Source organism: Dipodomys ordii, unplaced genomic scaffold, assembly GCF_000151885.1.
Source record: "Dipodomys ordii isolate 6190 unplaced genomic scaffold, Dord_2.0 Scaffold72, whole genome shotgun sequence".
NCBI classification, from domain to species: Eukaryota; Metazoa; Chordata; class Mammalia; order Rodentia; family Heteromyidae; genus Dipodomys; species Dipodomys ordii.
In genome coordinates, this window is record NW_012267288.1 from 5,141,775 (window position 1) to 5,166,087 (window position 24,313).

General features: G+C 39.3%; 1 protein-coding gene across 1 annotated transcript in view; it reads right to left on the bottom strand.

Moving 5' to 3' along the window:
• Tspan13 (tetraspanin 13) overlaps nucleotides 1-24,313 on the bottom strand; it is a 36,811-nt gene that overhangs the window by 4,866 nt on the left and 7,632 nt on the right. The window contains exons 2-4 of the mRNA XM_013024058.1: nucleotides 2,850-3,017; nucleotides 1,930-2,010; nucleotides 691-804 (exon numbers count right to left, since the gene is read on the bottom strand). Of these exons, the coding sequence (XP_012879512.1) occupies nucleotides 691-804; nucleotides 1,930-2,010; nucleotides 2,850-3,017 (363 nt within the window). The remainder of the gene's footprint in view (nucleotides 1-690; nucleotides 805-1,929; nucleotides 2,011-2,849; nucleotides 3,018-24,313) is intronic.

A 24,313-nucleotide genomic window follows, 5' to 3' on the forward strand; every position in this document is an offset into this window, starting at 1 on the left:
GTGATAGGGGGAAGGGAGAAAAGAAGATACTTCTATGTGACTTGCACCGTGGTGTCTCTGGTTAAGAAACCCAATTTAGCATTGATCATTCTCTTCTACTACATGGATCTATTTTAAAAATCACAATGTTTACATGCTTTCTTCTAAATCTCTAAGACTGGCCTATCACTTTTCTTTACAACTTGTTCTAGGAAAAGGCAAATGGGAAAAAATTTAGGGGAAAACCAAAAGCTTGCATGTCTGACAGGGGCCTGAAATAGTATTCTCAGTTATCTGAGAACAGGCAAACGTTACAGTAGTGTACATGAAATATAATATACATACATGAAGGATGATTCTGACATACAACTCTGTGTTCTCTATCATAATCATTGTTTATTATGTATGTAATATGTTTTTTAAGAAAACAAAAAAAACTAGCCAGTCGCCGGTGGCTCACACCTGTGATCCTAGCTATTCAGGAGGCTGAGATCTGAGAATGGTGGTTCAAAGCCAACCCAGGAAAGAAAGTCCACAGACTATCTTCAAACAACCACCCCAAAAAGAACAAAAGTCGAGCTGTGGCTCAAATGGTAGACTGCTAGTGTTGAGCACAAAAGCTCAGGAACAGCACACAGTCCCTAAGTTCAAGCTCTAGGATGGGTATTTTAAAGCAAATAAACAACAACAAATTGTATACGTTGCACTTACAGCCAGGCAGGTATCATTTGGATTAAAAGTTCGGAATCCACAGCAGTTTAAGTTTCTCTGGATGTCATTTCGAGCACTTGCTGTATTGTTCCAACCAACTTCCAGAAGCTGGCCCTAGGAAACACATATCATATATTTGCTAAAAATGTGTCTCTGCATAAAAGCATAAAGCTGGAGACTATAGCTTGTAGACCTGAGTGTGCACAAAATCAATATCCTCTATAAAACTATTTAAGAATTTTCAAAGGCTTATCTTATCTTTTCATTTGCAACTACAATTAGGGTACTATTTCTATTCTGTGATATGCAATTTTTAAAAAAGCATTTGGTTCAAAGGCATAATTCTCTGACTATAACAAAAACTAAGTTTCTGTTGCTTTGACACAAGATACCCTTATTGCTCTACAAGAGTAATTGCTAAGCCAGGCGCTGGTGGCTCACGTCTGTAATCCTAGCTACTCAGGAGGCTGAGATCTGAGGATCGCGGTTCAAAGCCAGCCCTGGCAGGAAAGACCATGAGACTCCTATCTCCAATAAACCACCAGAAAACCGGAAGTGGCGCTGTAGCTCAAGTGGTAGAGCGCTCACCTTGAGCTGAAGAGCTGAGGGACAGCGCCCAGGCCCAGAGTTCAAGCCCCAAAAAAAAAAAAAAAAAGAGTAATTGCTAGAATAACACTATGAACATCGCAGAGCAAATATCTTCCTGCTTATTAATGGTGGGAGGACCCATTAAATGCCTTATAGCAGTAGCATTTTTTAACCTGCTTAGAGCTAAAACATAAAGGATACAAATTTTACGACACCTCATGGTCTTTCAGCTCCTGTCAACCCACTAATGCACTCAAAAAGAAGGAATTGAGCTATTCAGAGTAAAATAACATTCTAGGCAAGAGGAAATTTTTCATAGTCCAGTCATTGCTCCCTCTTTTTTCATGCTCATGCTAGGTGATATAAAAAAGTAGAAGACACAAGCTGGATATTGGTAGCTTACATTTAGAATCCTAGCTACTCAAGACGCTGAGATCTAACAAGTGTGGTTCAAAGCCAGCCTAGGTAGAAAAATCTGTGAGAATCTTATCTCCTCCAGCAAAATGCTGGAGGTAGAAGTGTGGCTCAAGTGATACAGCACAGCCTTGAGTACAAAAGCCTTGAGAACTCAAGGCCCAGTACCAGCACTAAATGAATGGATCAACGAACAGATGAATAAAAATAAAGCAGAAAAGGAAAGACTCCACTCACCTGTTGCTCCTGATTCAGGGCTAAACAAGCACAAGATACAGAGAACTGAACAATAAATACCAGTAGGAGAATAATCATATACTGAGAATCAAAAGTTAAGGACATGTTTCAACATTCTTAAAATAGTATAAAGCTGACATAGCTTTAAATGTACTAGAAGAAATTCACCCAGAACTATGTGTATCAAAAGTATACATATAATTTTTATTTTGCTAACGCATGCTAAGTTCGTATAAAAAATATGAATACACACAGGGCTGGGAAGGTGGCTCAGGGGTAGGGTGCTTGCCTTGCATGCATGAAGCAAAAAAAAAAGCACATAAGCAAAAAAAAAAAAAAGCTGGAAGTGGCTCAAGTGGAAGAGTGCTAGCCTTGAGCTGAAGAGCTGAGGGACAGCACCCAGGCCCAGAGTTCAGGCCCCATGACTGACACAAAAAAAAAGAAAAGACAATACAAATAACACATGGATAAAATATTAGAAAAAAAAAGAAAAAGAAAAAAGAAAAAACAATACAAATAACAATGGATAAAATATTAGAATTACATCCCAAATAAAATGGCAATGCTTATGTACATAAACATATATATATTAACTAAGCAGATAAGAAACACAAATTGTCTAAGAAACACACAAATTTTCAATCAAATGTATCAGAAAATATTGCTAATTAAGACTTCACTGAACTTCCAAAAAAATCTTCATGATTTGACTCAGAGTGGTAATAAATAATGTTACCCTCACAAATGTTCCTGACATTGGTGGAACAAATATATATAGGGTTTTCTAGGAGTTTGCTTTGTGGCAATTCATTTTCTAATAATAGCATTAAATACACTGAATATATTGTAATCATTCAAACAGTAATGAGTAAGAAGTCAACCTAAAAGGGGTAAAAAAATTCGAATTTTCCAAAGGATACAAAAAAGAGCAACACCTGATGGTGCTTCACAGCTCCGATCAGCCCCACGAGAGCAATCAGGAACAAGAAGATACCCACCGCAATGACCACGCCAACCACACGGAGGCTGGAAATGAGCCCGAAGCCAATGCCCCAGGCTGCAATGCCAATCAGCAACAGACTAACCAACTGTGGAGACAGAAGGGGAAATTATTAATTTACATAATAGCCAATTTTTATAGTTTTTTTTTCCATCTTAGCATCTTTCAAGTAACTGCAGAGTCCTTCGGTATCCAGCAGCACGGAATGATCTCAGGACCTCCACTGATAAAGAAATGGAAGACTGGTAGGTCATCTTTCATATACAATGGTGTAGTATTTGTTCATCACCCCCTGCACATCTTCTCATGTACTTTAGTTCACCCCTGCTCTACAATACTGAATGCAATGTAAACGTTATGTAAACAGTAATTATGCTACATTGCTATAGAATTATGACAAGAAAAAAGTCTGTCTGTGACGTAACTCCCCTCTTCCCCTCCCCCCCCCCATGTTTTTTATCCACATTTGGTTGACCCAGCCCCTGGGTTCTGACCTCCAGAGGCTGGAGATCCATAGCTAAACTAGAGGATACACAAAAGGTCTCAATGGTACTGCTTATAAATTATATCAGTTTCCTCAGTTATACTTTAAAAGTAACATTGTTCTAGAAAATAACCATGAGGCCTTAAAAGTCATCCAATTTACTAAATAAACTTGGACATATGGTACCTAAGCTGGTGAAGTAAGAGTGTAATTAAACTAGACACCAGTACACCTCAGTCCAATATACTGATCACTGCAGATGAAAACTAATCTTTTCCTTCAAGCCTAGTTGAAACATGGCCCTCCCTAGCCTCAGGCTCCAAAATAATGCTTTCTCTAGCAGTGTTTCCGAAGATGTGGTTCTATTTTTCTCCTCATTGCACTTACTCTTGTTTCTAAGTCTGTGTCTCCAAAAGCCTGGTGCAACTTGACAGTAAGAATCTACAATCCTCTCACCTCCTTTTGTCCCCAGAACCCGTCACAGGCCCTGGAGCCTGGGGCATATGCAAAAATTATTCAGAGAACTGCTGTTGAGATCAATCATCCTAGAGGTCATTATCTCATACTCTAGAGAGACACAGAGGTCATTAAAACCAGCCAGATGAAAAGAGAAACTTCAGCTATTTCCGATGAAATGGCATACACAGCAAAAAAAAAATCATTTTATAGTCCAACCACTGCAAGGAAGCCAGGTATCGGTGAATCACAACTTAATTCTTGCTACTTGGAAGATCTGGAGATTGTGGTTCAAAACCAGCCCCACAAAAAGGTCTGTGAGTCGCTGATCTCCGATTAACCACCAAAAAGTTGATGTAGAACTGTGACACAGTAGTAAAACACTAGCCCTGAGTAAAAAAACAAAAACTAAGGGACAGCACCAAACCCTGAGTTCAAGCCTCAGTACTGGCACAAAAAAGCAAAGAATACCAGGAGAAGAGTAAGAACACGTTTCATGATACAACTGTTATAATTACTTCCTCAATACTTAATAAGTAGGATGTACATAGGAAATAAAATTAACTGATAGAAGATGCAACTTGAAAAGGTATGAGAACAGGGATGGAGGACTATTTGCAGAGAGGGAAGAAGAACATGCCTCTGATGAATGTGTGGACAAGCATTTCCCGGAGCCATCTGACAGAACAGTCCTCACTTTGGAAAAATCAAAATGGAAAAAGTATATATTCTCTAGTATCTCTTAAAAGGCCTGGGAAGGGCTGGGAAGGTGGCTCAGTGGTAAAGTGCTTGCCTTGCATGCATGAGGCCCTGAGTTTGATTCCTCAGCACCACATAAGCAGAAAAAGCTGGAAGTGGTGCTGTGGCTCAAGTGGTAGAGCCCTATGCTTGAGCTGAAGAGCCATGGGACAGTGCCTAGGCCCAGAGTTCAAGCCCCATGGCCAACCAAAAAAAATGGGGGAAGGGGCCCTAGTAAAACTAATTTAGCATATAATAATTACTTTTCAAGGGAATCCTTTTCTGCTTGATGTGTAATTTTCACATGTAAACGGTTCATTTGATAAACTTTATCTCACTAGTAGATAAAACTATATATAGAGAGAAATACAAGTCCGTGCTTTCTTTTATTCTCATGCTTTGCTTCTTTGGCAAAGCTACAGATATTTTGGATAAAAAAATACAAATAGAGGAAGGGGAGGTGTGGCTCTAGTGGTAGAATACTGGCTGTAAATAGAAAAACTAAGGCCCTGAATTCAGCCTTTCCCCCCCCCACCCCCAAATACACTAAATGCACACTATTTAGGAGTTTTGCCCATTTCTCTCTATATACAGTTTTATGTACTTGTAAAGTTAAAGTCTGTCAAAGGAACTATTTTACATGTGAAAAATTACACATTCAAGCAGAAAAGGATTCTCTTGAAAAGTGACGAAGTTGTAGAGACTCTGTTGGTCTCTGTTGCAGCTTAGATGCACAGAAAACTTCTGTTTTCAGAGGAGGAGAGGGGAGAGAGCACACATATTTTGCCCCCCAGAAATTGGTCTCCCTTTCTCAGTGCTCCTTATCAGTATGTCTGTTTGCTTCAGTAGGATGAGCCTTTTTTTAATCATCCTCTTTTAGTCTTCCTATAAATTTAAATAATTTTAGACTGAGGGGGGGAAAAAGGTCTTTGGTCTTCACAAGTGAGCTTATTTCTCACTGTGGCATCCAAATATAACATTTATTTTGCAAAGCAGCAAGAGGCAGAAGCCTGAAGGAGGTGTGAGAGAAGGGCCAGATGATGCTGGGGAGGGCCCCGCCTACACAAGGGAGAAGGGCCTGGGGGTCTCCAGTGCCGAGCACAGAAATAGTCCCTACTTGCACACATGAGAGGAGCTTGCTGTAGCACTTTGAGGGCTCCAGATAAAGAGAATCAATAGGAAATATCTACATCTATTCATCTGTCAAGAGAAAAATGAAGCAGAGACAGAGAGGCCTTTGAAAAGCAGACTCACACAACTGTTATGATTGGCAAGTCAAATGTGTAGAGCAGGCCAGCAGGCTGGAAACTCAAGCAGAATTCCTTCTTCCAAACATTCAGTAGTTGCTCTTAAGATTTCCAGCTGATTGAAGGAGGCTTACCCACATGACGGAGGAAGTATGATTTACTTACAGTGGACGGATTGTAAATGTCAGCTATAGCTACTAAATACCTTCAATGCAATATCTAGACTAGTGTTTAACCAAAGAAACTGGCATCATAGCCAAGCTCACACTCACACACACACACACACACACACATCATCCCACTATCCAATATCACATCAGTCCTGGAGGTTCAAGTAAACCCATGGGCAAGATAGTACACTGGGGCTGGGAACGTGGCTTAGGGGTAGAATGCTCACCTAGCATGCACGAAGCCCTGGGTTCGATTCTTCAGTTTCACATAAACAGAAAAAGCCAGAAGTAGAGCCGTGGCTCAAGTGCTAGAGCAAAAGAGGTTCAGGGATAGTGCCCGGGCCCTGAGTTCAAGCCCCAGGACTGGGGGAATGGGAAGGGGGAGACAATAATCTATACTGCATCCTTTGAGTCTTAGAGACAAAAATCACAAATGATTTCCGGGTGCCAGTACCAGGCTTATGTCTGTAATCTTAGCTGCTTAGGAGGCTGAGATATGAGAATTGAGATTCAAAGCAGCTGGGGAGAAAAGTCTGTGAGGCTATTATCTTCAATTAACCACACACAAAAACTGGAAGTGGAGCTGTGGCTCAAGGCAGAATGCCAGCCTTGATCATAAAAGCTCACAGACAGCACCTAGGCCCATAGTTCAAGTCCTAGGACTGCCCCCCCCAACCAAAAGACACTAATAATGACATCAAAACCTATAGTTTTAGAAGAATCCTTTTATTTTAGTGAGATTTTTTTAAACATTAGGAATATTAAAATTAAATATTTTTAAATATCAAATTAAAAATTAACTATTCATCAAGAAATGTTTGGTGCTGATTATGTGCTGAATGCTAAAAATAAAAGCCATCCCTACTGCAACAGACGTCTATGAGCTTTCTCTTTAAAGGGCCAGATAGGTAGCCTTTGTAGATTTCATAGCTCCTGTTATAGCTACTCTATTGAGATGCTGTATGTCAATTAAGAGTTGGACAATACAGAATAAATAAGCAAGGCTGTGTCCTAATAACATCTTAGATTTTTATGCATTTCTTTGTTTTGTTTTGCTGTTTTCAGATAGCGCAGGGGAGCGATGAACTTGCAATCCTCTAGCCTCAGGAGTGATGGGTTTATAGGTGTGAACCATCATGCCTGGAAACATTATTTTTCAACAGTGAGTCTGAATTCATGTAGTTTTCATGTATTACAAAATAAAATTCTTCCTTTGACTCTTTGGTCACTTAAAAATGTGAAACTGTTCTCTACAAATTGCTATACAAAAACAAGCAGTGGATGGATGTGGCCTGTGGGCAGTAGTTCACGGATCTTTGCTCTACATGACAATACAGAATGAAAAGTCACAATAGGGCAAATGGTTGCTCTAGTCAGACATCTTACAAGGTGAGCCACAGTGCAAGACAAAAATTTAAAACAAAAGAAAAATCCAGCATGGTGTCTCATGCTTGTAATCCTATCTACTCAGGAGTCTGAGATCTGCTAGGCTGGACAGACAAACCTTCCAAGTCTCTTATCCCCAGTTAACCAGGAAATGAGCTGAACTGGAAGTGGGGCTCAAGTAAAGTACTAGCCTTGAATAAAAAAAAAGCAAGAATATTCTAGCACATGCGTGTGTGCGCGTGTGCGCGTGCACACACATACACACACACACGGTTTTGTTGTTGATGATGATAAATAGAAGTGGCCTGCAATGAAACACAAGGGAGCAGGTAATAAACTGAAAAATAGGCCGACTTGTGAATATTACCTTATGCAGCAAAAGAATGAATATTACATATATATTCCAGCCTAGTGGCTAGAGCCACTAGGCACTAGGCTAAGTGAATGATCTGAAAGGAGCTTATCCTGTCAGTGGGGTCTTTGATGTCATCATGAGCATCCTTATGAAAGGGGCAGAAAAACAGAAAAAGCAAATTATCTGTATAGTTACAAGCCAAAGTAATGTCAACAGCCACCGAAAAATAGAAGAGGTGAGGAACAGAGGCCTGGGCCTCTGGCACCTTATTAGGCATTCTGGTCTCCAGATCAGTGGGAGTACAGTTCTTGTTCTAAGCCACCGTGATTGTGGTCATTTGCAACAGCATCTCTAGGGAAGACACAGAGAACAATGCATGCCTTTGGAAACAAGTCAGGAACCTCTCCCTGTTTCAGGAACTGCCTAATGTTTAACCACCAATGAAATCCCATCTGCGTACCCACACTGGTGCTCTCAGAAATCCTCATTGACATGCTCCCAGAAAACCAGACTCTTACACCAACAGTAGCGTTTCAGCAAAGGAGACCATGTTCTGTGTTCACTCCGTTGCAGCGAATAGGCTCACTCCTCCTCACTCACTTTTTCTTGAGATACTGTCTCATTATGCTGTCCAGGCTGGCTCTAAACACCTGAATTTGAGTTTCCTCCTGCCTCAACCTCCGAGTAGCTTGGATTAGAAATGTGTACTACCATATCCAGCTCCAAAAAATGTAGTATCTACAACCGAAAGTGAGTGAGGAGGGGCATTAGCCTAGCTCTCTGAGTAGCCATTTGCTTTTACTGAAAATGTCATCAGGGACATACATAGCCAGGTGCCAGTGGCTCACATCTGTATTCCATGCTACTCAGAGACAGAGGTCTGAGGATTGTGTTACAAAGCCAGCCTGGGCAGGAAAGTCTATGAGACTTTTATCTCCAACTAACCACTAAAAAGCTGGAAGTGAAGCAGTGGCTCAAGTGGTAGAGTGCCAGCCTTGAGCAAAGAAGCTAAAGGACAACAGGTAGGCCTTGAGTTCAAGCCCCAGCACCAACACACACACACACACACACACACCACAGAGAACACACTGATAGCTGATTTTTTTTTCTTCCTTTTTCCAGATACCAAAGGGAAAAGGAAAGACTTGCTTACTATACCTCTGGAATTCCTCATCAAAGTGATTTGGTCATACTTATATAGAGTTGTCTATCCCCATTGCTCCTACCACACCATCTCTCATAACCACTGAAAGTTAGAGGCTTAAAACACAGCTGGTTTATTTTCTTACAGTTCTAGAAATGCAAAGTTCAACATGGAAATTTTTAGGCTTCATTTCTTCTGGAAGCTTAAAGGCAGAATATATTTTCTTTCTTCTCTAGCTTCTACAGGTTACCTGCATCCCTTGGCATACAGTCCCTTCCTCCACCTTCAAAATCTAACAGGGCAGCATCTTCATCTCTCTTGGTCCTTTTTCCCCTCAGAACACCTTTTTTTTTCCTGACTAGGACTCTTTTTTCTGCCTTTAATAATGACCTTTATGATTATACAAGTTTACCCATAATAATTCTCCAATGCATGATTCTTAATTCAATCTCATTTTCAAAGTTCCCTTTGCTATGTAAGGTAACATAAAGGCTGATTCCAAGGATTCAGCTGTGGATACCTTGAATACAGGCATTAGTCAGCCAACCACATACGGTTCTGAGAATATGGGTAACTGAGTTACCATAGAAACCTTCTGACTGCATATATTTTTAAACAATGGAAAGGGTTCTAACATTTTATATATATATATATGAGACCAAGCACAGAGAAACAGAGAAACTATGGGACATTACAAATTAAAACAGAACTGAAAGCTCATGCTGGAAAAAAAAATGGTAAAATGAGGTCCACAAAAGAATAGGGAAGGGGCTCCCAGATCACATGGTTTCTCGCTTTAAGTCAGGCTGAATTGGGAAGCTGAACTTAGAACTTTAAGTTACCAGGAATCTCAAAAACAAAAAAAATCTCAGGATGCGGTGGGGAACAAATCAGACCACTACACAGCCAGGGAGACAGCAGAGATTTTTGTAGTCTCTTCAAGAGAAACACAAGCCTACTTGGAATTTAAAATGCATTACCTAATGCGTTTAATGCAGGAACCTTCATGCCAAACAATCCAGAGAAAACTAATTATGAGCTGTGATAGCAGCTAAAGGAGAAAAAGTCATAGGAAGCAAATCCAAAATGACTCAGGAGAGACACTTCAAAACCCAGTCTTAAGCCATTCCCAAACTTAAAAATATGAACTTGGTTATCAACCAAAACAAAAAAAAAAGTCGATCAAGAAAATGTGATGTGTGTGTGTGTGTGTGTGTGTGTATGGGAATTCTATGCCTCCGTCAGAAAGAATAACATCACCCCATTTGTTAGGAAATGGAAAGACTTGGAAAAAACTGTATTAAGTGAAATAAGCCAGGCCTAAAGAAATATAGATCCCATGCTTTCCCTTGTTTGCAATGACTAGTACATGTCTAGGACAAGCAGAGAAGGTCAAAGGCTATGTACATATGACCACATGAGATAATGTTAAGCAAAATGTACCCCAAGACAGGGACACAAGTCATTTTTTCTTTCTTGCTAGTGTTTTAATGTACTTACAATGTACTATGTGTTTCTTTTGTATGTTCTTCCCCCACGTATAACCCAGTTTCACTGGATTTGATGCCGGTGTTCTGCATCTTGTATATACATTTTTGTAATTTGGGGAGGAGAAGGGATATTGCGGAATGTTTAAATGGGGATACAGGCTGCTGCTGATGAGATGTACAGAATACTATGTTGAAAACAAACTTTACAATGTCGGGGTGGGGTTGGGGGGAGCAGTTGGGGAGGTGAGGAGGGAAGTGATGGTAGAGGGAAAACAAAGGAGGAGGTAACAATGCTCACTATGAAATGTACTCTTTACCCTACTCATGTAACTGTAACCCCTCCGTACAACATTTTTACAATACATATATATACATTTAAAAAGAAAACAAAACAAAAAAACACCAATTTCATAAGAAAACAAAATCTACTGATTGAAAGAAGCAATACATACTTAAGAAGACCCACAGCTCCCAAGTACCTTAGATAACAGAACTACATGAAAGTAAAAAGAGTACATTTAAACTAACAAGATAAAAAAAGACATTTTCCCCCCTTTGGTTGGTTGTGGGGCTTGAATTCAGGGTCTGGGTGCCGTCCTGAGATCTTTTTGCACAAGGCTACTGGCTCTTCCACTTTGAGCCACTTCGTTTTCTGGTGGTGAAGTAGAGAGTAGAGTCTCATAGAGTTTCCAGCCTGGATTGGCTTTCAACAATGATTCTCAGAACTCAGCCTCCTGAGTAGCTAGGATTACAGGCTATGAGCTACCAGTGCCTGGCAAGACAGGTTTTTTTTTGGGGGGGGTCCGGTCATGGGGCCTGAACTCTGGGCCTGGGCGCTGTCCCTCAGCTTTTCAGCTCAAGGCTAGCACTCTACTACTTAAGCCACAGTGCCACTTCTGGCTTTTTTTTCTTTTTCCTTATGTGGTGCTGAGGAATCGAACCCAGGGCCTCAGGCATGCAAGGCAAGCGCTCTACCACTAAGCCACCTTCCCAGCCCCCTGGCAAGACATTTTTAAAATGGAAAAAGTTGAAGAGTTAAAAGAAGCTCAATAAAGTAAACCAAAAAAATAAAAAGAGAAACAGAATGTGGGGCTGGGAAGGTGGCTCAGTGGTAGAGCACTTGCCTTGCATGCCTGAGGCCCTGGGTTCAATTCCTCAGCACCATATAACAAAAAAGCTGGAAGTGGCGCTGTGGCTCAAGTGGTAGAGCGCTAGCCTTGAGCTGAAGAGCTGAAGGACAGCGCCCAGGCCCAGAGTTCAGGTCCCATGACCGGACCCAAAAAAAAAAAAGAAATGTACTCATTATCTTGCCCATGTAATTGTAACCCCTCTGGACAGTATTTTCACAATAAAAAAATACTTAGCTCAAATGCACTCTGTTTATTAAAAAAAAAAAAAGAGAAACAGAATGAAATGTGTCTTTTTAAAACAGACAACCCTCAAGAAAAATTATTTTTAAGGAAAAGAATGGGAGTAAAGACACCTGTCAAAAACCCAGTGTAAGAGCTGGGAATGTGGCTTAGTGGTAAATGCTTGTCTAGCATGCATGAAGCCCTGGGTACAATTCCTCAGTACCACTTAAACAAGTTCAAGGACAGTGCCCAGGTTCTGAGTTCAAGCCCCAGGCAAAAAACCCAAAAACAACAACAACAACAAAAGTGCAAGCCTGGCATTAATGACTCAAGCCTGTAATTCTAACTACTGAAAGCCAGCCCAGATATAAAAGCATCTGAGTCTCCTCCAGTATTTTCCCCACTCCAAAAAAGTACAAAACTCATACACAATGCCAGAATATGACATTTCCTTCAAACTTCATTTGACTTCTTCTCTGCAGCACTACCAGAGGAGATCTTAAGACATCTGGGAAAGAGCGAAGATAAAATTAAGTTGGGCCAGGTGCTGGTGGCTCAGGACTATAATTCAAGCTACTCAGGAGGCTAAGATCTAAGAACAGCAGTGTAGAGCCAGCCCAGGCAAGCAAATCCGAGAAATTTTTATATCCAATAAACTAAAAAAAGCCAGAAACAGAGGCATGGCTCAGGGGGTAAAGCGCCAGCAGTGAACAAAAAAGCTGAGCAAGAGCCTAAGGTCCTGAGTTCAAGCCCAAGGGCAAAAAGAAAAAAAGTTAGGAAGGGAGGGGAACACAACTGTCATTATTTACAAGTTAGTAAACAGATATACAAAGGAAATCCAAGATATCTACAAATTATTAAAACTGGCATGAACCATAAAAGTTGTAAACGGGAGCAGTAAACAATTTTTAAAATGTTCCTTAGGATATGATTTATAATAAGCCCCCCATGTATGCTTATGCATAAATCTAACAAAAAGAGTCAAGCCCTTCATGGAGAAAACTGTAAAATGGATGGAAGGATACAATTTAACAAATGTATGTATGTTAAATTACTATGTTAAAATATGTATGTATGTTAAATTAAGAGATACAATTAAGGATACAATTTAAAATATCTATATGCTAAATTATGTACGTTAAAATATATGTATGTTAAATTAAGAAACACAGCATGGCTAGTGGCAGGGGAACACTTGTGATTATCAGGTATCAATTCACTCCCCAATTAGCTTACATTCTTCAATGTAGTTCCGGTCAACATCTCCACAGGGTTTTAATTTGTGTGGAGGTATCAGTGCCTCCTAGAACTTCGGATGTTAAGATGATTAAGGAGAAGTTCTTTATCTGTTGCACCTTTTGTCAACTCAGTTACACTGTTACTAGCACCATGACCTTCATTTCACCTGGCCCTCATTCATCGCTACACCTACGCTCTTCTGAACAGTGTCTGCCAAACTGAAGCACAACCACATCATTTGGATGTGTTTTATTCTTGAAAACTTAAGCAAAATTAGGTATATATATATATATATATATATATATATAGAATTACACTATCTTAAAAATCATCCTAACAGATCCAAAAACATATTTTAATAGTTTAAGACAGCCACAGAAGCAAATAAGCCAACATTGTTGTCTTGGGAGATATGAAATTGTAAATCAGTGGAAAAGAAAGGACTTTAGTAGCTAGCCCGTGACCTTTACTTTCCCAGTTTAAGAAAAGGTAACTAATCTCTACCTTACTCTACATTTTCAACCCTAAATAGGAGACCACAACTTTTAAAATATTTTTTAACAACTTGTGGTTAAGGGAATATTTCTTAAATCTGACGCAAAGTAGCACCTACAACATTAATATACCTTTTGCCATATGGAAAAAATTATTCTTAAGTGCTTTATACCTGTGAAGTTAATATTACAATAACTCTAGGAGGTAGGCAGTATCTGTTTCCAGAATGAAGAAGTTAACCACAGAGATCTTAAACTACTTGTCTAATTGTGATAAGGCAAGTTAGGGCAGAACTAGAACAGAAACTAAGAGCTTTCAGGCTAAAGATTCGCTGTTACTACCTACCCTCTGTCACATTAAATACTAAAAGTGTTCGATTCTATACTATGAAAAATGTAAGAAAACTGTGGAACGGAAATGAGATACAGCTCAAGTGATAAAGGGCTTGCCTAGTAAGTATTAGGCCCAGCGTTGGATCCCATACTCCAAAGAAAAAAAGAAAAAGAAAGAAAAGAAAAAAGGAAAATATATGCTGAGCCTAAGACTAGCAGAAAACATTGCCAGTACGTATTTTAAAATGCCTACAAATCACACTAAGCACATACTAAAAAGGATTCAAAGACAGTGTGAGGTAATCAGTAAAAGAAGTAACCAAAATCAAGACAAGAAAGAGGCTAAATCTCATTAAAAATCAGAAAATGAAATTTGGAACACTGAAATGCGATCTCACATGCATTACAATGCTAAAAGCATGGTAAACACAGCAGGTGTAGAGAATCTACAATTCATGTTCAACTAGAAGTGTAAATTTCTATATAGCAACTTTACAGAATACTCAGGCAGGAACATTAAAGATGTGCATCTCTCATCACCGCAGCAATTCTGTTTCTAGGTTGATCCCCAAGAGAAACAAGCATCTCATCAGCTGTACACACTGCGGCTTTCTACTGAGTATTTGCTGGTAACAGTGAAAAACTGAAAGCAACTGTAAACTGCGGCTAAGGAATTCAGAAACTCAGGTATAATCACACAAAAGAATTCGCATGGTATTTATCTATACCTACGAAATCAATAAATATCAAAGCATAACAAAATAAATCATATAAACTATATAAATACAATGAAATATATTGTTTATGTGAATTTTCAAACATACACTTGCAACACTGTACACCTTCTTCTCTGTGGATTGCTGTATCAGATTATATGTCATATGCTATAATACATGCAGAGAAATAGCAGGGTTTTGTTTTTTATTTTGTCATGGCGCTTGAATTCAGGAGCCTGGGCGCTGGCCCCAAGGTTTTGTAGTCAAGGCTAGCACTCTACCACTTTGAGCCACAGCTCCACTTCTGGTTTTTTTCTGGTGGTTAACTGGAGATAAGGGTCTTACAGACCTTCCTGCCTGGGTTGACTTCAAACTGTGATCCTCATATCTTAGCCTCCTGAGATGATAGGCTTATAGGCATGAGCTACTGGTGCTAGCCTGAAAGATCTTGATTTAAGGAGAATGACAACTTCTGAGGAAGAAAAAAAAAAGGGAAAGCAGCTTCAAAGTGTTCCTACAGCTATGTTTAACTTCTTAAGAGAAAGAGATACCCAGATTGCTGGCAGCTGTAATATCTAGCTAATGAATTAACAAGACTTGATCATATTCTTTTCTGTGCAAATGAAGTATTTCCTAACTGAAGCTAGAAATTTTTGAAATTAGATTGGTAGAACACAGCTGTAATCCCAATACTGAAGAGGCTGAAGCGAGAAGCTCTTGAGTTTTAAGAAAAGTCCAGGTTACACAATGAAACCCTGTCTTATAAAAACAGAGAGAGAGAGAGAAAAGAGGGAGGGAGGGAGGGACAGAGGGAAGGTGGGAGGGAGGGAGGCAGAAAAATAGGAAGGTTTTTAACAGCATCTTCTTAAAAGGACTTTGCCTATACCTCAAAGCAGTAGGTAATAATTTAATGATTCTCACACTTGTATAACAAAATATATTTCTCAAGTGGTACTGGCGTGTAGGAGGTCCTAGGTTAGCTTCCCAGTACCACTGGAGGGGGGAGGGAAGGAGGATGGGAGGAATCAGAAGAACAGGAAAGGAAAGCAGCTCTCTAGGACTATTATCCTTGAGAGGTATCAAGTTTGAACTAAGCTACCACCCTACCCCCTCTCATATACACACACAAATATGCAAATTATTCAAAAGGTTAGAGCAGCAGCCTAGCAGGCAAGATGATCAAGTGTGGGAAGAAATAAATAAATAGAAGAAATAAAATATGGGAAAATACAGTACAGGAAATAACACGTATTTGTGTGCAGCTGAGGTTTCTGAAGCATCACAATTCTCCCAAATATTCATAATTAGGTTTTTAAGATAGAAATACTACTTAAAGAATTTCATTCTGTCTCTAAGATTTGATTATAAGGTTTCTTTAGCTTGTGCCCAAAAGGAGCCTTTTAAAGACAATAATAAAACAATTTAGTGGTAGTGGTAATTATGTGCTATTGTTGGTTTGTAATTTTGAAAAAAACAAGATTATATGAAGTCTTCTAAACTAGTGATCTAAAAATTATTGATTCAAGTAAAATTAATTCTAACTGCATAATTAAAAAGTCTAAGCTTGTCAATGTAACTTAGTATACAAAGGAACTGGAAGGAACCCTTTGTTCAATTATAATAACAGTTTCTTTACGAAACCAATTATAATAGAAAGTAAATTTAGACCTATGACAAATAAGTTTCCTTCCTCTAGAAGACAGAATGCTGATAAAAACAGATTATGGCTCTGTTAACTCCTTGATAATGATGTTTTTATGAGCAGGAAGCGTCAACCTTTCCTGTTTTCTCTCTAAAACAAAGAAAACTAGATCATATAAAAAGAGCTGTAATGGAAAAAGGCACCAAACAAGATTATTTAAGTGTCTAAAATTGGCCTAGCTTCGCCAAACAAATAGCAAGAGACAGTTGCGGCAGCAAACCTGCCAGTAGACAGATTCTGACAAAGGAGAAGAACAAGGGACTCAAATTCTCAGCCAGGACTCAGAGACAGCACAAAACCACTGAGCCAGGAGGCACCAAGGCCTGTGGCCAGGGATCTCAATCTATTCCTTTCATTGTACAGCTAAGGAATCAGAGTAGCAAGTTACTGTGCCAAATGATACAGACACAGAGCTGCAGCAAACTCTACATATATAATACAGCTTTTCCTCCCTAGTGGACCACGGCATTAGAGCACAGCAATATACTGAAGTATAATTTTATAATATTAAAGCTACCATTACAATACATAAGGAATTATGGTTATTGCCTTGTAGCCTGATCAATACATTTACTACCACCCACCTGCACAGTGCCAGGCAAAAGAACAATAAAGCTCTCTTGGCATATGACCTTTCCAATAGTTAAATGCCAAATGCTAACCTATTCCTTTTGTGCTTCCTAGTTTTTTCTTACCTGAATAAAATATTTCCCCACATATACTTACATTATTCACAAAAAAGCACACAGTGCATTCATTGCCTAGGAAGCTAGAAATTCTATTTTACAAGAAATGACTTCTCTTTGAGACCACTCAAGTGAACAGAAATGTGGAGAACTAATCACCACGCACTCATGCAACTTTAGGGTTGAGACATATACTACTACTAAAGAACAAAGATAACATGAACAATGGTCGTTATAATCTAACACAAGTGTTAAACATTAAGCTATTCTAATGATAAAGAAATTGGGAGACTATTCTAGAATTTAAAATTGAAGAAACAAAGAAATGGTTGCCCAGAGGAAAATTAATTTCTAGAGCGAACATAGGTTATGTTTTTCAATCTAGTTTATTATTTTTACACAACCATTAATCCTAGTGACTACCACCAACAGCAAATACACAAGACTCAAGCCCACCTTCCTGTCTAACAGTGCTTGGTTTAACAGATGAATATCTAACAGAGTATATTCTGTAATATCAGATACAAGGATAATGAAGAAAAATAAATGGGCCCCTCTGGTGTAGAAAGCTATATGGACAAAGTTGATGTCAGTAGCTACCTTACATGTGGAAATAAAGATTTGGCCTCTTCAAAAATCTAACCAGCTGGGCACCAATGGATCACACCTGTAATTCTAACTGTTCAGGAGGCTGATGTCTGAGGATCACAGTTTGAAGTCAGCCGAGACAGAGAAGTCCATGAGTCTCTTATTTCCAAATAATTCACCAAAAAAGCTGGAAGTGGAAGAATGGGTAAAATGGTAGAGCCCCTAGCCTTGAGCAGAAAAAACAACTTAAAAGCCCTGAGCTCTAAGTTCAAGCCTCAATACCAACATAAGCACTCGGTGGCGAGGGAGGGGGGAGAGTGGGGGGAGAGGCACGCAGGAGGGAAAGGGAGATAATCTAATCAAAGGCAAGCTGAGTTGAAAGCAATAGAGTGAAAGAATTTTTACCTTTCCAGAGCTGAGCCTTTTCATCCAATCAAATCTATGATATAATTAATGGATGTCCCAGTTACACGAATCAAAACATTCTTTCAAGCTCACCTATAACTCAAAAAGAATCCTAATTAATAAGAGCTCCATCTTTCAAGTGTTCATAAATTTTTAATAGCTGAAAATCTGCATTAACCTTATCTACCCTCACTACTGTGGCCACCTTTCCTTACAAAACTAAATTTAAACCCCTCGTCCTTGTCAGTAAGTTTTTATAAACATGAGCAACCTTTGTCACTGAAGTAAACAACAGTAGATAAGCTGGCCACTGGTGGCTCATACCTGAAATCCTAGCTTCTTAAGAGAATGGTACTCAGTAGCGACTACATTGAAAATGAACTATGCAACTTGTGGGTGGGGACAAAGGGAGAGAAAACTGGGAGGGAGCAAAGGAAGAAATGTACTCTTTACCTGACTTATGTAATTGTAACCCTTACATATATCACCTTTATAATAACTATTTTTTTTTCAAAATGAGGATGAGGTCTAAAGCTCAAAGCCTGACAAGCAAAGAAAAAAATCCATGAGACTTTTAATTAATCACCAGAAGGCCAAAAGTGAAGGTGTGGCTCAAGTCGTAGAACATCAGCCTCCAGCAAAAAAGTCAAATAAGAATGAGAAACCCAGAATTCAATCAACCCAGAATTCAATCAACCCAGAATTCAATCCTCAGGATTGAATTCTGCCTGCACACACGCACATGCACAAGCACACACATGCACGCACACATGCACAAGCACACACTCACACATACACACAAGAGTTAACAGAGCCTGAAAAATAGCTAAGAGAGGGAGCATATTCTGTAGCATACTAGGATAAGTATGTTTATAAACACTGAACGTTTCAAAATAGCTAGAAGGAAAGATTTTCCATCTTCCCAACAAAAGGAAGTATGTTTGACATAGCAGATGAGGCAATGATCATTATATATTATGCATGTTTTGTATTGAAACATCACACTGTAGCTCATAAATATATACATATAATCACGTATCAATTAAAGATAAAAAATGTATTTCTTTATTAAAAAAAAAACCTTCTAAAGCTTCTTCTTCCAAGCTGAAAGTAGAAGGCTAAGGAACCCCAGGATTACTTAGGTCATCCTTTTTCTGCAGCCTCCCTAGGCTACTAAATTCAACTACTGAGGTGCAGGGGTGCTGGTAGATGGGAAGCAGGCGTTAAGGAGGAAGTAGGAAATAGTACAGAGGATGAAGAGGAGACTTTTGTGGGTGATGGATTATTTAAAGTCTTGAATATGATGTGCTTGCTCAAAGGTAGTATACACATACTCAAACCACCCGTGTTGTTTTCAGTTTTAGTATCTCAAATCTGTTGCTGCATCATAAAGGCAAAAGCTTGACAAGGCGAAGCATTTTAGAGTATTATCTATCCTCTGTCAAGGAACAAATAATGCCTAAATGTGCAGATATAATTAGGTGGCTAGGAAGCATGCCACATTTCCAGCAAAACAACCACAATAATAATTACAATTTTTAAGCAGTGGTATAGCAACAATCCTATTATCTGCAATTGAACTCATCTTTTTTTTTCTTTTTGCCTGTCTCAGGGTTTGAGCTCTGGTCCTGGGCACTGTTCTGAGCTGCCTTCTTGGTCAGGGCTAGCACTCTACCATTTGCGCCACAGTGCCACTTCCAGCTTTTTCTGTGATAAATCACAAAGAAGAGTCTCATAGGCTTTCCTGTCTGGGGTGGCTTCAAATGGTAATCCTCAGACCTCAGCTTCTTGAGTACCTGGGATTACAAGCATGAGCCACTGCTGCCTAGCTCTGAGCTCAACTTTCATGGCTTGTGTCCCCTTCAAAGTTCATGTATTGGAATTTTAACCTGCAAATTCATGGGTTGATGGCATCTGGCGGGAGACCTTTGAAAGATAATTCTGGTTAGATGAGGTCTCCAGGATGGGGTACCTACGATGAGATTAGTGGCTTTATGAGAAGTAGTTGCCTGAGTTTGCATACACCTGCTCTTTGGCTATATGACACATCTTCCAAGAAGACTCTCATGAGATCCTCAATCCTTGGGCTTTCCTTCCTTCTTCCTCTCCAACAATGGGAAATTTCCTTATAAGCTACCCAAACTACAGTACTATATTATAGCAGCAGAAAACACACTAAGAAACAAATATGTTAAAAAGCCAGTCAGGTTCGCTTGGCAGCTACCTTTTGTTTCTTGCTTTAGAACAGTTTCCAGTACCAGGATGTGAAAGCCCACTATATTGTGAAGATACTTCATTAGCTACTTCTCCCCATCTTCTCAGGAGCCCTCACCCTCTAAATGCTACACACTCAAGGCATATGTTGATCTTGTATTCCTAGCATGTAAGAGCCTAGTGCTGAAGAGGCCTCAAAATATAATCGATATAGATCTCACTGATACTGCATGTTATACTTATGGTACTCTAGAGGCTATATGATAGGCAGTGGGGAAAAAATACAGTATAAGGATGTTCCAGATTATTCTGTCTAGGCAACATATAGAAGAGATTTTTATTGTTTCATTAGTTACATTTCAAGATGAAAAAAAGATAATCCAGCTACATTAGTTTTGAGTGTCAAAATTCTAGAATAAGTAACTTTGTAAGTAACTAAGTAACTACTTTGGGCACAAAAAAAGGAATTCAAGACATCTGAAAAAAGAGTGGATTAAGTGCCATAATTAAATTGTGCTACAATTAAATTATGCAAGAAATGTTTTGCAAGTACTAAAGCAAAAAGAAAATATGACAACAGTGGAAGGTAGGAAAATGTAAAAACATTATTCTTAATATAAAGGAGGATTATACTGCCAAAATGCGGTACTACATCATTTCACATGTAAAGAAAACAAAGGCCCTAGACCAGAATCTTTTATATGCTTCAGCATCAATGAGGAATGACACTGGAAAACTGAACTCTGTTCTGAACTTTTTAATGTGGAAAACTGAACAGCAATTCAAAGATCATGCATGTTGACGTACTTCTAGGATGACAAACATCTGAACAAAAATGTAAAGACTATAAATAATCTAGATATTGCTAAATAGCTAGATACGTAGTGTTGAAGCCAAAACCTCAGTCCTTTCATTGTACTTATTTCTCAAACGGTACAGAAACCTCAAGTGTTCTTACAGATTTTTCTCTCCTGGTTCTCTATGGTGTCACTGTTACAATGTTTACTAGACACAATGGGCAAAAATATATCTCTTGAAAAGAAATTAAAGGGAAAAAGACCCTAATTCAACATTTTCCAAGGCCAAATAGTTGGAAATGGCATCCACAGTTGCAAGTTCCAATTCCACCCTAGCCTTTCCTTCTTTGTAGCAGTTCTGAGAAACAAATAAGACTTATGGGCAGATCAACCCTGCACTGACGCCTACAGTTAGTAACTAATGCTGACCATATGCAGGGACTGCAACTCAGAACAGAGAAATAATTGAGACAAGATCCTTACTGTCAATGGGCTTATACTTTACCTGCTGTTTTCAATGATTTTTTTCACTACAAATTCAAGAGTTAAGTCTCAGTTCTCATCTGAAACAGCAGTACTTAACACCACCCCCTTTTATCTCCTTGACACACTTACATTTGGCTTCTAGGACACCAAACTCTCCCAAGTTTTCCTCTTCCACAACTAGCTTTCCCAGCCCTTTCTCAGCCCTTTGCAGAATCTGCCTTGTATCTCAAGAGTTTTAATACATGTCAGTCCATGGACCCCTCCCCTTCTGTAGCTCCTGTCACTTACATATTGAAGTCATCCAGTTCCAACTGCGGAAATAACATTCTCTACGCTGACAGATGCCTGACTGCCATCTCCCAGTAGCCTCCTCTGAATGTTGGTAATGATGTGTGAGAGAAAAGAGATAAGGCCCAGGCAGCGAACAATAAAGCTACACTGGTAAAAACTGTGGAATGAAAATCCAATCTATCAGGAGTTCAACTGGTCCCTTCCTTAAAAGGGGCCCAGAATTTATCTATTTCTTTCACAATTAAATATTCTACACTGCCTCATACCTACTTTACAGTCGGGCCTCCATTCTCACAGAAATCAGACTATGTCATTTCTAAGGCCTCAAATTACCAAGAATACCCCATTTTACGTGGAATAAAATCTCGTCTTCATAAAACACTCCAAGCCATTTGCAATCTGGGCTCCACAGGTTCATCAGCATCCTTTCCTACACCTGCTGGCTGGCTCTATTCCAACCAGTACATTTCACAGTAACTAGCAAACAGTAATTCCTACTTAATTGTTAATCTAATGCTAACATTTTTTCTCCCTTAAGATGTCTGGCTGTGGGATAGGGTTAGCTTGTCATTATAGTGTGTTTATCTCACATATACAATCCAACACCACAAAAAAAAATGAATTGGAGGACATGTGTAGTAGTACACACTTATAATCCCAACATTCAGAAGAGGAAAGCAGGAAGAATCAAGTCTGGGGCTATACAGTCATGTCTCAAAAACCCAAAATACTAAAATTAAAAATAAATAAAAATGACCATGCTTCTGGCTGTACCTTTTGCTTGCTGTGTGTGTCACAGTGCTGGAAATCAAACCCAGAATCTCAGATTCTAGGCAAGTGCTTTATCACTAACACCCCTGCACACCCCGCCCCATCCCAGCCTTGGTTTACCTTGGATCACTGTGAACTAAAAGAAAATAAACATTTTATGCAGGTTTTTATTTTTCTTATGTAGGTTTTACCCATGAAGATTAGGTAGAAAAGGGGACAGCCGAGTCTGCAAATTCAGTTCAGGAAGTATTTAGAGAACAGAAGCTCTATGTTAGTAAAAATAATATAATTACAAGGGGAAAAAAATAGGCCATAGAGAAAGCCATGACCTCTGCCAACAAGAAGTGTGTGCTCCAGGAAGAGAAAAAAATGAGGCCCCAGACCATCTAAGAGAACTGGGTTGGCAAAGACAGAATAAAAACAAATCTGATAATACCAGCTCTCATCGTAAGCTAGAGAATTTAGGTATGAATATTCTTTAATGTATCACAGGCCCTTCATCTCCCTGAATTCCATTGAGATAGCACTAAGATGCCAGGATGGATGGATGTGTATGTGCGTGCTTTGTTTTTTACTTGTTTGAAGTGTGTTTTGTTTGTTTCGGGTTTTTGTTTTTGTTTTGGCAGGGCAGGGGTTGGAAGTCAGGACCTCGTACTTGCTTAGCTTGTTCGCTCAGGTGGTATTCTACCACTTGAGTTATACTTCAACCCTGCTATTTGCTAGTTAGTTGTGGGAGAACAACTGTGGAGATGCTGTTTTTTCTGCCCATGCTTGTTTTGAACTATGATCTTCTAGATCCCAGCCTCATGAGTAGCTAGGATTACAAGCATGCATCAGCCACCAATGCATCAGCCTATGCAGCAAATTTGAAGGTAAAAAATTCTTACTGACTGGAGGGGTTTTATTAAAGTACTCTCCAAAGATGGAGTAAAGGGCCAGGTGCTGGTGGCTTACATTTGTAATCTTAGCTACTCAGAAGGCTGAGATCTTAAGATCACAGTTCAAATCCAGCATAGGCAGAAAAGTTCCTTTATCTCCAATAAAAACAACCAAAGCCTCAAGAAGAGCTGTGGCTCAAGTGGTATAGCATTAGCCCCAGGTCTTATCAAGCCTCTACACACACTCTCTCTCTGTCTCTCTCTCTCTCACACACACACATACACACACTCACACACACGTATGTATGCAGCAATGGTAAGGCACAGATTGAGCAAAGACATCAAAGTAGGAAAGGGCAAAAGTGCATGAACTCAAGAGGAGTAAATTATATAAATTAACGTACAAAGGCTACTTCTGGAGTTCAAAGATGTGGAATGAAATGCTAAAGAATTTGGATTCAATCTCCTAGTCTTTACATGTTAGTAGAAGTGGGTTTGGATTAGTCCTGGTTGGTATGGTGTGGAAGAACTGGACACAGATTCAGGTAAAATTTGATAGAAAGAAGCAGTGAACCCAACCTGCTTTCACCAGAAACAAAAAGTGTGAAATGGCACCCATCAGGAGATCACCTAAACCTGCATTAAAAACTAGCACAATGAGAGGCTCAAATGTCACTTCAAAACTACTGGCTGTATTTCCCCCAAGTTAATTGCTTCCTTCTTTGGAAATGTCTCAAATAAATCAATGTTAAATTTTGTGCCAATTAGCTCATTTCAAGCAAGAAAAAAAAGAGACACACATTTTTGTTATGGTATTTTTAACAACATATTTGACACATGAGCAGATTATAAATATGGCCATAAGACTGCCCTCTGGAGGGCTGGGAAGGTGGCTCAGTGGTAGAGTGCTTGCCTTGCATGCATGAGGCCCTGGGTTCGATTCCTCAGCACAACATAAGCAG